At 47.7% G+C, this 14266-nt stretch overlaps 1 protein-coding gene across 2 annotated transcripts in view; it reads right to left on the bottom strand.

Annotated features, from left to right (window-relative positions):
- Positions 1-400: 400 nt before the first annotated feature.
- SLC6A20 (solute carrier family 6 member 20) overlaps positions 401-14266 on the bottom strand; it is a 36551-nt gene continuing 22685 nt past the window's right edge. Inside the window, exons 7-12 of one of the 2 annotated variants that reach the window (XR_012489589.1) lie at positions 13439-13601; positions 8866-9070; positions 6953-7112; positions 4504-4669; positions 2587-2796; positions 1479-1615 (exon numbers count right to left, since the gene is read on the bottom strand). Coding sequence is in view for 1 of the 2 variants with exons in the window: in XM_019724056.2 (XP_019579615.2) it covers positions 2647-2796; positions 4504-4669; positions 6953-7112; positions 8866-9070; positions 13439-13601 (844 nt within the window). In the remaining variant the exon portion in view is untranslated. Of the gene's footprint in view, positions 2797-4503; positions 4670-6952; positions 7113-8865; positions 9071-13438; positions 13602-14266 lie in introns of both variants that reach the window. The other variant, XM_019724056.2, reaches the window with a different exon arrangement.

The raw sequence follows: 14266 nt of genomic DNA, 5'->3' as shown, positions 1-14266 counted from the left end.
TAATCTGTTGTGTTTTCTCATGGCCTTGGCCAAAGAGACCCTGAGATGGGCAGACCACCCAGGACACCTCGCAAAAGGGTTGGAAAGAGTCTGCAGTAATTCAGAAGAGCTCATACTCTGTTTTAAATCCAGAAAATTATATTCTTTTCCTAATTTTTCTAACCTTCTCATGTGCTGGTCCTTGTACCCTGCATTGGGTACACTGGTTTCACTGGTTACATAAGGAGGTAAAAAATGGAAAGGGTGATAGAAAAAAAGACTGGATTGTTCTCTCATTTGCTTTCCATTTTTCAAAATTAGCTTGTGTGTTTGCATTAGAAAGGGAAATCGTGTGTTAAGAGACAGGTTTTAAAACAGTAGCCAGTAAATACCAAAAATAAAACTCCACAAAACTTATAGATATACTTGTTTAGGGTTTTATTGATGATTACAGTTGCTTAAAAACCAAATATTTCCCCACCTGATTTCTTAGCGCTAAGTGAAGGGTCCTTATGTGTCCAGTATAAATAGAAAGCTTTCTGGCCTTATCACCATGGTTACTGTTAAGTGTACATGGATGGAAAGTCCCTTTTTCTCTCCAGCTTACGGGAGAGGGGATGGACAAATGTCAAGATGACCTCTTTTGTGAAGTACCTAGAAAATAGTCAACAAAGGATTTTTTTGAGACAGGACTTATCACTTGCTCAAGAGAATTATTGAGAACATTCTGCTCTTCGTGAAATTCACAGAAACCAGAATAAAACTGAACGGAAACTTGAGACAGCTTCATCTGGAGCACATTATTCTACAAATAGTGGGATTTCATTTATCTGACTTTTGTGAGCAAAAATTATTCTGTGGAAGTGACTTTTCCGTACAGTTGGAAATGCTCAAAAATGCTTTCAAACTTTTAAAAGGTCATTTTGGTGTAAGTATTCCTAAATGTTTGACACATTTTCCTTCTTCCGTAAATGGGGCTCTGGTTTTCAGATCTGGCTGGTTCTGGGGTGTGGCCTGGGTTTTATATTCTTCCAGGTGGTTCGAATAGGCTGCGAGGTGGAGACCACTGACATACAGTAACTGACTGAAGTAATGAGCTAGGACATCTGTCTCGACGCTGCTGGGGACACCTGGCATTTGGGGCCGAAACACCCTGGTGATGATTGACCCCCGGACAGGTGGTGGCCCATGTGGTAAGACAGCGAACATGACTGGGAGCTGGGGGCGGTGCTGACCTCTAAGGATTCAGGAACAGACCCTGTACCACGCACTTGCCACTGAGTGTGCCTGCTCTTCAAGCCTTGATATCTGAGGCTTTTCGCACCCAAGGAAACCTCTGATGAGAAATCAGAGGAGTAACTATTTGGGGTAAATAAATGCTAGTTCATCCATTTTAAAGGCAAATGACCTTTTTACAACTGGCCATAGGTGAAGTGCAAGTATTGATAAGATAGCAGTAGGAAAGTTGGTGGCATGAAAAGAAGTTAAAATTAAAAGATTATCTCCAGCCGAGTGTTTAAAGTGTCTTCAAAGATGTCTGTACAAATCTACCCAAAGGAACGTTCCTGAATTCCGCGGTGTCTGAAGCACAGGATGTTAGAGCAGGGACACTTCAGGGATACCCTTGACCTACTTACTGCAGTAAAAAAAAAAAGACAGGAGACATTCACATGGTGGATGAAAACTGTATCATAAATACGGTGTGTCTTCTGTTACAAGATGCTCTATTTGAGTTATATACATTTTAGAAAACTTATGTACAGATAAATAATTTAAAATTGATTGTAAGTCGTGTTCTTAGTCTTTCCTATAAAGAGTTGGCCGTCATGCCCAAATATAACGTGAAGTCTGTGGGAAACTTGGATGCCCTTTCATCCTCACCATTTCCAATACATTAAGATACGAGGGGCAGGGGATTGTCTGCACTGACTCCTCACGGAACCACGCCAAAGGTGGTTTGAAAGGGTTGCAAACTGTAGTAGGGGCCCTTTTTTATAGAGACCACGACTGGCCTTGGATCTGCTGTGAGTGACTCAGATTAGAGAAAAGTGTGAGTCTCTGTGTGGGTCCCAAACAAAGGCCTTCTTTCTCTAGGGCCAGTCAGTGCTGTTAGAAGAGCACAACACAGCAATTGGATATTCACTAGGACGGAGAAAAGAGAACTAATTCCGCACCAGTGACATTCAGATTTATCATCTCAGGCACTTAAAAAAGTCCTTTTCAAACTGATTTAAAAATGATTGCCCTCTAATATTTTGAAATCTCTTTAGGAAAAAAATGCTTACATTTTTTCCCCCATATAAATGATAGTGAAATTTCCGCTCACGGTGTGCCCTGTCTAGGACTCTCCTAGAATCAAGAAAGCAATTATCTTCAAGACTGGCCGTGAAAAACCTGCTTCTTTGCTGACAAGGAGCCGGTACGTGAGCCCATGTGACCTTGGGGGGTGGGGAGGGGAAACGGGCCACTTCATGAGAGGGGTGTGGGTTCTCCTGAGGGGGCTCTTCTTCCTCCACACCTTCCTAATTCTTCTTTATAGACTCACGAAGAGGATGGTCTGAGTACTTCTGGAGTAAATACTTTCAAAAGCAGCTGAGGAGATCCCACCTGTAAGTAGTAGCTGGGAAGCAGTGAGCAGCTGATGGTGGCCTCGGGGATGCCCAGTTCTCAGGCCACTGGGGCTGTGTCTCCCTTCTTGAGGTGGCTCATGACGAAGGTCCCCAGGGCCACCAGGGGAATGCACATGGTGGAGGCAGCCACGAGCAGCCCAATGACGGCCAGTGCGTGTGTGGGATAATCCTTGGTCACAAGCTTGCCCTGAAAGGAAAAGCTGGACGTCAGCAGGAAGAATGTCCCCAGGTGGAACCTTCCGAGAGCACCGGCTCTCCAGGCCCCAGGCCCTCCAGCTTGGCTCTGTGGCTCACTAGCAAGTATGCTGGGCAGACTAACTCCCCTGGTCTCCTTTCTCCTCCGTAAACTCCCACCTGTGTGGGCAGAGCCACTGTTTGTAGCTCCCTGCAAAGAGGAACCAGGAGGGTAACCAGGGACCTCACGTTTGAGGCACCATGTAGGGCCCTAAATGTAGCTGCCCTTAGCCTAGCCTTGTCCAGCAGAACTTTCTGCAATGATAGAAATGTTCCCTCTCAGTGTTGTCCAATATGGCAGCCACCAGACAGACACACGTGGCTATTGAGCACTTGAAATGTGGCCAGTGAGACTGAGAACTGAATTTAAAATTGTATTTCATCTTAATGAATCTCAATAGCTGCGTGTGGCTGTTAGCTACCATATTAACAGCCAGCTGTAGTCTCGAGAGAAGTCTTGAGGGGCCTCTGGATTTGGTTGGCGGGATGATGGGTGTTTCCCTAAATGCAAATGCATTAACACTGATGAGAAATGAGGCCAAAAAGTCAATAAATGCCATCTTTCCACTTGGGAACTATGGGACAGCTCCGTCCAGGGGAGCAGGTGTTTGCTGTCAACTGAGTCTGACTTATAAACCAAAGAGCCGCTAAAAGTGTGCAGGGGCCAGACCATGGACTTTTGGTTACTCGTCTGCTAGTCTTTTTGTTTTGCACTGACAAGTACAGAAATTGGGAGGAAACATGTAGAAACTGTTTTAGCAATTTGATAGCGTACTCTTGTGGCTATTGAATCTAATAGTTGGCACTTGTATTTCATATATCTTTTTCACGTTTCATTTTTCAAGTAATTAATTGTTATTGCATCATACAAGACTCAGTCTGCTAGGGATGGGGAAGGCACCCTCAGCCTCCACCACAGTGGGAGAAGCTCTCTGGGCACCACTGATGGAACCAGATGGAGAGAGTACCTTCCAGCCTCTACCAGTCACGTGCTTGCGTGAAGTGGGGTAAGCTGGCTTGCTGGGCCCTTCGCACACCCTCTGCACACACCACACATGTATGCTAAAGGACAGTGTCTTCTACTCACAGGAAAAGAAATCCAAATTGGCCAAGTGTTTCCTATGCAAGTGTGTGTGTGTGAGGACAGCCAGGGCTGACCCTCAGGCCAAGTGCACTGACGCGGCTGTCCTGGCTGTTAAAGTACTGACCCTACTCTTCTGGTTGGGGGACAGCTGCTGCCCGGTGCCCTGAGTGAGCCCATTCTGTCTCAGCCACGCCCATAGGTCCCCACAGGCCCAGGAGCCTTCTCCACCTGGGGTCAGGGGCCAGGGGTAGGGTCATGTGCACAGAGGTCAGAGGGCCTGCTGGCTGAGGAGACATGCGGGCTGGGGGGCAGGAACCAGTGCCTTTGGGGGGCTGCTCCCAGGAGCAGGTCTACAGGGAAGTTCTGGGGGGAATCTTACTTTCTATTTACTGCAGCACATGCTGAAAAGCTCAAAGCCCAGCTCTTGGGCTGAGGGTTTTTAAATACCTGGGTCATGTTTCCATGTTGTGACAAATAACCTTACCCCACTTCACGCCATGTAAATAGCTCCTTAGTTTCAGAAAATGAAAGGGCTGTGCTCCCGAGTGAGCCTGGGGGCCCCGAGACCGCAGGTACCTGGGAGGCGTCCCAGGCTTGGTACTGCAGGGTCCCGGAGAGGATGTAGTCACTCAGGTAGAAGATCAAGAGGCTGACGATGAGCAGGGGGCTCACGCCGGCCCACATGGCCTTCCAGTACCAGTTCAGCGAGCGGCCGGTCATGGCCTGAAGGTCACTTTCAAATCTGCTTGGAAAATGGGGCGAGAAAGGCCGAATTATCCATGCTATCAGGGCACGGGGGCGGTCCAGCTTACACACCCGTTTGCTTAGGAGGACTCAGTTCTGGCACCACTGAGGTTTGAACACAACCACTGAGCCCTCTCTGACCTTCTGGGAAGAGGGGTATTGGGGTGGGGAGGGGAGAAGGGCTCAGGCCTAAGTTTACCAGTAGCACGGCCGTGTCCATTTTATCGTGAGCTTCAGAGCTAATCATATATATTTAAAATATACACACAAATAAATATGGAGAGTATCTTCAGCACTTTGGGAAATGCTGACCCAGCCATCTCCCCATTTTCACAGAGGAAGGGGCCAAGGCTTGGGGTTGAGACGTAACTGGCTGGAGGCAGCAGGTTGTGGCCCAGCCAGGCCCAGGACCTGGGTTGGTGCCCCACCTCCAGTCCAGGGCACTGAAAACGTCAGGAGAGGCAGCCATGGAGGAGGTGTGGGGGTGGGGAGGGTGAGACTGTGACCCACTGCAACCATAGCCTTCCTCGCTTGAACCTGCGGCCTCTGCTGAGTTCCCACCTGACCCCATGCTGTCGCTGACCTAGTGGGACCCTGGGCTCTAGGCCTAGAAGACTCATGTGCGTAATGTGAACACCTGGAATTTGCAAGACCACACAAGGCAGAAAGTGTGCTATTCTCTTGTCCCTTTACCTCCCCGGCCCTCCCTCCACTTTCCTGGACGGAGAAAGGTGGGAAGAGCTGACTGCAGGAAAAAAGGTGGCATGACATTGTCCCTGGTTGGCCACCAGATGGCGCTGTCCCCTGAGCAAGCAGAAAGACTTCCTTCTGGTCATTCCCAGATCTGGCTGCTTACAAAACCCCCAGGGCACCTTCAGTTTCTCCCTCCATCACCACCACTTACCACCAGCCCCTTTCGATGGACGTGTGCCCCTCTCCAGTGGGCCCTAGGTTCTGTTCCCCTCTGCAGCCATCTTTCTTTACCCTGAAACACCCACCCTCGCAGGTGACCGATCTCTTTTTCACTCTAGACTGGCATCTCTTAGGTGACCAGTTTGTCCCAGTTTACCCAGCACTGTGATGTCCCAGGAAATTGCCAGGTCCCAGGCAAACGGGGAGAGTTGGTCACTCTAATGCTAATGTCCCCACTCTGAGTAGCTGTGGGGGAGGAGAGGGAGAGCATAAAAAGCTATTCCTTGACCACAAAAGTTTTGAAAATGCTGCAAATTACAAACCCCTGTCTGAGACTCACAATTGTCCTCAAGGCTTTCGGAAGTCTTACAGGAGAGAGATTTGGCTTTGTTTAACTTATATCCTGAAATTATTTGGTCATGGAAATCCCTTAGCATGGCTTCTAGGGACACTGTGGGAAACTCGGCACAAGGGGCCTGGCTCCTAGCGTGTCCCAGCTGGTCCCCCAACCTGCCTCCAAACCAGTTTGGAGGATCAGAAAATACTGTGTGTGGGGTGGGGGTGGGAAGGGACAACTGGCACAGTCCTAGTGGGGTTCACATCTGAGCAGTGCTTCCCAAGTGTAATGTGACTTGGACCCCTGGACATGGTAAAACGCAGGATCTGATTCAGGGGCCTGGGAGCCTGAGACCCTGCATTTCTAACCAGCTCCCCGATGCTGCTGCTCTGGGACCACCCTGGAGTAGCTCTCGGACTGTGGGCTTGAGACTCACCTGGAGGGGAGTTCTTGGGCCCCACCTGGACCTATTTCAGCAGTGCCCTGGGGGTGAGGCCCAGGGTCGTGTGAGCTGGCCCCCAGGGGGTCCTGCTGCACACTCAGGTCTGAAAGCTGCTGTGGACCCGTGGTTCTCAGCCCTGCGTCCACCACCTGGCAGATTGAAACTCTCCAGGGCGGCGCCGGGCACCAGGGCTGAGAACCTGGTGTCCTGAATTGGCCACATTTTTCTAAGGTGTGAGTTATCTATTGGACTTTGGTCAGCGTGCTTGGAAAATACTGGTGTCGGCCGATGATCAGAGCATCGAGTGCCTGGAGGCCGGACTCCCTGCCCCAGTAGCCACTGGGGTCCAGCAGGGTCAAATACCCCTTAATAAATAGCAAAAGTACAGGACATAGGCAAACTAAGGCAGGAAGTGAGGCGGAGAATTAGGTGCAATCTGGGGGCCCATTAAAAACCCTGAAAAACACTGCCAAGCTTAAAGAAAAAAGCGTGATGCACGCTGAGGAGGGGTTGTTTCCTGTGGGTGTGGGTGTGGGCGCCCCCACCCACCCACCCAACCGCCGTGCAGCTGGCGGCCAGGGCCCCCTCACCTCCTCAGCCCGTACACATAGCACACGGCCACCGTCTCCACCAGGACGATGAGCAGCAGGGACAGTGTGGCAGCATAGTCGTTGAATATGTCGAACCAGTAGCTGCCGGCCTCCATGGTGAACACCATGCCGACGGCAAGGTTGACGAGACACACCAGACCTGGAAGCACAAGGCCACCTGCTCACCTACCTGAGACCCACACTGGGGGCAGGGCCAAGGACCCCAAGGGGACTCTGGCCGATGGGTTCTTCCATGTGACTTGGAAGAGTTGTCAGGGTTTGGCCTCTCTCAATGTGTATGCCACCTGTGTGTGTGTTTCGGGAGGGGGGCAAAGGTGTCCCAAGGAGTGGCAGTAGGAGTCCCTGGGGTTAATTCATGGAACTGTCCTGCAGAGCACATCAGCTCATTGGAAAAGAGAAAGTTGTGGGTGTCGCTGTCTGGAGGATCTCCCCAGTGCTGTTTCTCCCAACAACTCAGCTCCTGAGCTCATGGGAGATGAATCGGGGCAGGAACTTTGAGCCGTGGAGCAGCCCTTTGAGGACTTCCTAGAGGGGATGGGGTGGGAAAGGGATGAAAGGAAAGTTTGCCCAGCTCCCACCAGGCCCCAGGCACTGGTCATGCTTTGGATCCCTAAGCCTCTGAGGCAGGTACCAGGCGCCTCCTTTCACACAGGGGGAAGCCAAGGCTCAGAGATGTTGACTCACTTTCCCAATGTCCCCCAGCATGGAGTCAGCATTCAGACACAAGCCCTTCTGCCTCCAGAACCCGGGTTCTTATCCCCGTCTCCTTTGGCTGCCTCCCTTGGGCACCCCATGAGGATCTGACTCTACAGCTTCCACCTGCCCTTTCTACTGCCACGCCATATGCCACCAGCCCCACCTTGAGGGGGCCGCACAAGGAGAATGGGTTAGTGTGGCCCTGAGTTAAAGGCACACGTGATGCGGTTCCAGGTGCAAGGAGGGCTGCTCAGCGCTAGAGGGCGCTGACAGGGTGGGCGGCTCCCGCTGTGCGGGCGGGACTTCAAGGAGATGGGCTGGGGGCTGGGTTTGATTGGGGCTCGGAGGAGGGACATCCTGGGGGTGGTGGGATGGGGTCGTCAAAGGCAGGGGTGGGGGCCACAGGGTTGGAGTGGAGCAGATGGGTGGTGGAGAGACACAGGGAGAGGTATGATTGGAAAAGAAGGTTCTTTCCCTAACAACCCAAATGGCTCCCAACAGCAGAGTGGGTAGATAAATGGTGCTGTATGCTTTTACGATGGATTATTACGGACAGGGAAGGAACAGACAATTGCTAGTTGCAACAACGTGGGTGGATCTGACAGAGAGTTGCAGTGGAGACAGCAGACACAAGCATACACATGGTGTGATTTCATTTATATGAAGTTTAAGAACAGGGAAAAGAAACCTATACCGATAGCAGTCAGAAGAGAGGTGACTTCTGGGGGTGTGGGCGTGTTGACTGGGAGGGGGCTTCCTGGGGTGTGGGAGATGCTCTGTGCCTTGACATTAGCGCTGCTTACTTGGATGGATACATAAGTAAAATCATTGAGTTTGTGCTTAAGAAATGTACACACTATAATTGTTATACCTCAATTAAAACAAAGACAAAAGCAGCTTCTCTCCTAGCCTGGAGAGCTCTGGGTGCCAGGTTGGGAGTTTGACCTCTCCCCAAGGTGGGGGTGGCCTCTTCACTTCCCCAGAGTGTGGAGAACCAGATGTGTGGGGTGAATCACATGCGCCCGGCCCCAGATCGCCCGAGGTGAGGAGGCGTGAGGGCAGGACCACTGCGAGGTTGCCAGCACCCCCATGGCCACCTAAACAAGCACATGGCCCCTAAAGCAACTCATCCAACTGCCTGTCCCCCCACATCCCGCCCTCCCCGCACCCCACCTTCTCTCGGCTGGCCCACTCACCTGAGATGGCCTCCTTGGGCAGGTGGCTGGAAATGAGTTTGCTGTCGGTCAGAGGGGTGAGGATGGCGGCCGTGTTGCCCAGCATGCTCCCAATGCCCAGCATCAGGAGCATGAAGAAGTACAGCACTGACCACAGCTGGGACACCTCCATGTTCTTAATGGCCTCGGTGTAGACGATGAAAGCCAGGCCAGTGCCCTGGACAGCCTGCCCACAGCGAAAAGACACCAGTCACACACCGCAAACACTTAAGACTCCTTAAACACACCCACTAAGCAATGTGGGGGACCTCAGAACTGGCCACGAGAAGCCACAATCAGAGGTTGGCTCTCCCTGCTGCAAACCAGCCCCTCAGGATCCACTGGGCTGGACAGAAGTGTGAGCTGTCAGGAGGCCATGTTTGCAAAGTGTGAGGAGACATTTCAGTCAACTTGGGAACTGAGTTCCCCTCTGCTGCTCCAACTCATATAAATTCTGGATAAAATACAGTGAGACGATGTTTGGATAATTTCTGCTTCTAATATCATGACTGACTAGGTGTCTGTGGCCTCAGTGGCTTGGAGCTGAGGTGGGATGGTGGGGCCAGAGCCGCAGGAGCAGAATGGCCTGGCCAGCAGGCAGCCAGCAGGGGCAGGGTGCCCAGTGGCCAGGTCCCTGTGGTGGTAACATCCTTGTAGGGATACTAAACTGTGGAAACTGATCCTGGAACTCCTGCTTCAAGATAAACCCCCTGAGGGGGTTGAAAGGGGTCCTGGTTGGGGTGTCCCCTGGCTTCCAGCAGCAGATCAGAAACACGCCCTCTCTGGGGGAAGGCTCGCCCAATTAGGACACACAGGACCACCCAGAGATGATTGGGCAGTGAACTTGCAAACAGATTTATAAACCTGCAAAAAGACAATCCACGGTGAGAGAAGAGTTGGCAGAAATAAGAAATGAGATTTAGAAAACCCTTCCCCAAGAGTGGCTGACGTTGGATTCTCAGATTAAGACTAGTGGCACATGGGTGGCACAGTGGGGTTGTCAGCCCAGGGTGCAGATGATAAGGGGGCAATTGCATGCAGAGAATTGAAAAACAATAGCAAAACCTACTGAAGTAGAACTGCTTTTTATTATTATCATGAGCCAACAATTCTCAACAGTGTCAGAAATAAAACACTCTTCGAGGACACACTGCTCTCTCTCTTGCCCCTGGACACCACCGGAAGAGCTACTTAGGATGTATTTAAAGAAACGAGATAAAATTACAGGAATAAACATATAACAAACTATTAGAGTGAAAAAGCACATCTGAAAAAAAAATAGTGTCTAAAAAATTATTGAATTAAAAGGCTCAATTGACACTTAAATACCACTTGTAACTGTAGAGAGAATTAGTGAACTGGAAGATATATCCCAGGACTAAATCCATAATGAAGCAAAAAAGAAGAAGAAGGTGAGAAAAAAATAAAAGAAAAATTAATAGACATGTGGGGTTGATGAGAAGGTCTCTGATAGGTCTAAATGAAATTCTAAACCGAGAAAAGAGAGGAGAGGCAACAATTAAGAGATCACACAAATGACTCTTCCAAAACTGATAAAATACATGAATCCACAGATCCAGGAAGCCCAACCTCACTCAAGCCTAGATGGGGTAAATAAAAATACATCCAAAGATGAAGGAAAGTGTAAATAAATAAATAAATCAAACACCACGTCCATGCTTAGATTGCAAAGGCCAAGACAAAGGGAAGATGGTGAAAGAAATTAGATAGAAAGAAACTGCGGAACTGGGTGTTTACAAAGGATAAAAGAATATTTCAACATCAAGAATGGAAGCCAGAATCACAAAGCAAATATCTTCAAAATATTGGGAGAAAATAAGTGTTAATTTGAACTTTTCTACTTAGGGGAAAACGGTCTTTAAAAATTGGGGGCCAAACATAGACATTTACATACAAATAAAACCTGAGAACATTTATCATCAAGAAACCTGCTGTAAAGGAATGCATTTTAAGAGAGAAGAAAACAAAAACAAACAAAAAACACAGGACAGCTGGGATGCAAGAAAGAATGGTGAATAAATAAAATGGCAAATGTGAAGGTAAACACACTATGTGTAAAATAACAATAGCATCCAACTTATGGGTTTAAAAAAGATAGAACTGGACAAAATGGTATTTAGAACAGGAGGGATGAGTTGAAATTGTTCTGAAGTCCTCGTACAGGTTGGGAAGGAAATCAAGATACTGTTTAACTTTAGATTTTGTTAAGTTAAATATACATGGGAAATTTCAAGAAGAGAAATAGAGTATACAAATTCCAAACAGTAGAGAACAGCATGGAATGAGTGGGGGAAAACACACTAGGAAAAAACAGTCTAAATAAATCAATAACCACATAATGCTTGGACACTGAGCCAAGCTCAAAAAAGCAAGCAAGACTCCCAAGTGCCAACAAAGAGGAAATTTGAAATGAGAGCAGTGAACAGGAGCTGAAGCCCAACAGCCTCATGGGTCATCTGAATGGGATCTAAGCCCTAAAGGCTGGGGTTGGGGATGGGGCCCTGATGTCTGCCCCAGGGAGGATGGGTCATGCACAGGTGGGTGGAAGCAGGGAGCCAGGAGGAACAAGTGTGGCCTCATCCTCGAAATTATCTAGAATGACCACCCATGAAACAACGTGCCCCAAAACTCCAGGGTAGCTTGCTCGTAACCAGAACTATGAGCCTTCACTACTCCCTATCCTTGTAAAATATTCTCTAGAGACACTCTCTAGAAGTAGTCTCTAGACGTATTAAATATAAGAATTAGACAAATATGCCCACTCTCACGCTCATTGCTACTTCTAATGCACTGAAAGCCCTAGCAAATGCTATAAGAGGAAAAAGGGAATGAGATATAAGGATTGAAAAGAAAAATGCAAAATTATACCTGCAGGTGATATAAGAATTTACATAGAAAACTGAAGCAAATATATAGACATACAAGAATAAGATAATTCATCAAGCTTGCCAAGATCAACATACAAAAACCTTTAGCTCTTTTGAAAAAAAAAAAAAGCAGGAAAAAAAAGAAGCAGGAAATAAAGACAATTCACAATAGCAACAAAACAGTAAGGTACCTAGATGAAAAGCTAATGAAAATGTACCAAGATTTTCATAAGGAAAATTAGTTGAAGAATATAAAAGAAGACCTCAGTGAATGATGAAATTAAAGCACATTCCTGAATCAAAAGTCACAAAAAGTCCTAAATCAAAAAATATTAATTCTCCTCGATCTACATTATAAAAATCAATGCAATTCTAATAAAAATTCCTAAAGGGATATTTTCCCTCAGTGGAACTCGTCAGTCACCCTAAAATTAATGTGAAAAAATAAAGATCCCTGCATAGTAAAGATAATTCAGTAAAATATAAATAAGGGTGATTTAGTAGCAAAAAAAATTTTAAAGCCAAATGTCTATTAGTGAGGGTGAGGGAATGGATAAATAAATTGTGGTAAATTGTGGAATAAAATTCAGCACTTAAAAGAAATGAGCAGGATTCCACATGTAGCATTATGGACAGATCTCAAAAAAAATAAATAAAAATAAAAATAGAGGGGCTGGCCCTGTGGCTCAGGCGGTCAGAGTTCCATGCTCCTAACTCCGAAGGCTGCCGGTTCGATTCCCACATGGGCCAGTGGGCTCTCAACACAAGGTTGCCAGTTCAAGTCCTCGAGTCCCGCATGGGATGGTGGGCTCTGCCCCCTGCAACTAAGATTGAACACGGCACCTTGAGCTGAGCTGTCACTGAGCTCCCAGATGGCTCAGTTGGTTGGAGCACATCCTCTCAACCACAAGGTTGCCGGTTCGACTCCTGCAAGGGATGGTGGGCTGCACCCCCTGCAACTAGAAAACGGCAACTGGACCTGGAGCTGAGCTGCGCCCTCCACAACTAAGACTGAAAGGACAACAACTTGAAGCTGAACGGCACCCTCCACGACTAAGATTGAAAGGACAACTTGACTTAGAAAAAAGTCCTGGAAGTACATACTGTTCCCCAATAAAGTCCTGTTCCCCTTCCCCAATAAAATCTTTTTAAAAAATAGAGAGAGTTGAAAGCTATCTCCCAGAACCACTTATTTTCATATAAAAACCACCAGCAAAACAAAATATTATTTAAGAATACATATGGGTAATAAATATGTCAAATGAAGGTTCTTGCCTCTGGTGAGCAAGGAAAGTTTGGGGCCAGTAAAAAAGGGGATTTTAACTTTGTCCCTGAAATGTTCTTTTGTTTCACATAAAAAAACCCCCTGAACCCCAAATGACAAAATGTTTATAATTGTTTACAAATGTTTGCAAATGACAAATGTTGACATTCAGGATGGTAGATAGATGGGTGCTTGTTTTATATTATTCTTTGTACTTTCCTGTCTTTTTAAAATTTCAAAAGAGAAAAGGAAAAGGAAGAAAGGACACGGAGAACCCAAAGGAACTTGCTAATAACTAGGATTATAATCTCTGCACCCCGGGACAATGGTGGGAAGTCTCCCTTCTCCTCTAAGAGGAGTGGGAAAGAGAACTCCGTCTTCCGGGAGCTTGCCAGCACCTTACCGTGTCCAACTCGGACTCCAAGCTGCAGTTTTTAATCTGTGGGAGCACCTCGCTGTATCGGCTGGGGTAGGCAGAGGCTAGGTAGCCCTTCACCTGCTCCAGGTTGCTGGCTGTCAAAAAGCCATCTTCAAGGTCAAAAGAATTGGTCAGCAGCAGAATCACCCTGCAGAGGAGAGCACCAGATTGACCTTCACTGATCAGAAGGACCACAGTCGCCAAACCCTCCTGGAAGGTTGGTGCCGGGCTGTCCCACCCCTGCCTCTTCTTTTCTGATTAGGCAAGATCCTCAACAAAGGGAATCTGTTGACTGGTGACCTTTGATAAGGCAGGGTATTTTGAGGCTTTGAAGAAGCCTCGAATAGGAACAGAGATGACAAGAGGAACCCCACTCCCACCTATCCCCACCCCCCCAGGCTGTTTTAATCTCGGGACCAGCGTTGTCCGATAAAACTCGTGTGATGGAAACATCCTACATCTGCTGTCCAACATGGTATCCACGAGTCACATGTGGCAGCAGCTAAGGAACCGAGTTAAATTAACTCACATGAAAATAAAATAAATTCAACCCCAAATCTAAATTAATTTAAATATAATATAAACTGATTTAAGTAAAATGTAGATCAATTTAAATAAACTGTCATTTAAATTTGTAAACAACCCCTTGTGGCTCTAGTGACTGCTGTACTGGACAGCGTACCTTCTGGATACTGTTTCTTGTATTTTGGGTAGAGGGACAACAGAAAGTAGATTCTGTAATCTCCATGGCTCAGTGAGCGAGTTCTTGGTTGCGTTTGAGGTGGGGTGATGGGGCAGAAGAAACTAAGGTTT

Source organism: Rhinolophus sinicus, linkage group LG10 (genome assembly GCF_036562045.2).
Source record: "Rhinolophus sinicus isolate RSC01 linkage group LG10, ASM3656204v1, whole genome shotgun sequence".
NCBI lineage: Eukaryota > Metazoa > Chordata > Mammalia > Chiroptera > Rhinolophidae > Rhinolophus > Rhinolophus sinicus.
The sequence above is the reverse complement of the archived record's forward strand: the minus strand, read 5'-3'. Positions and strand labels throughout refer to the sequence as shown.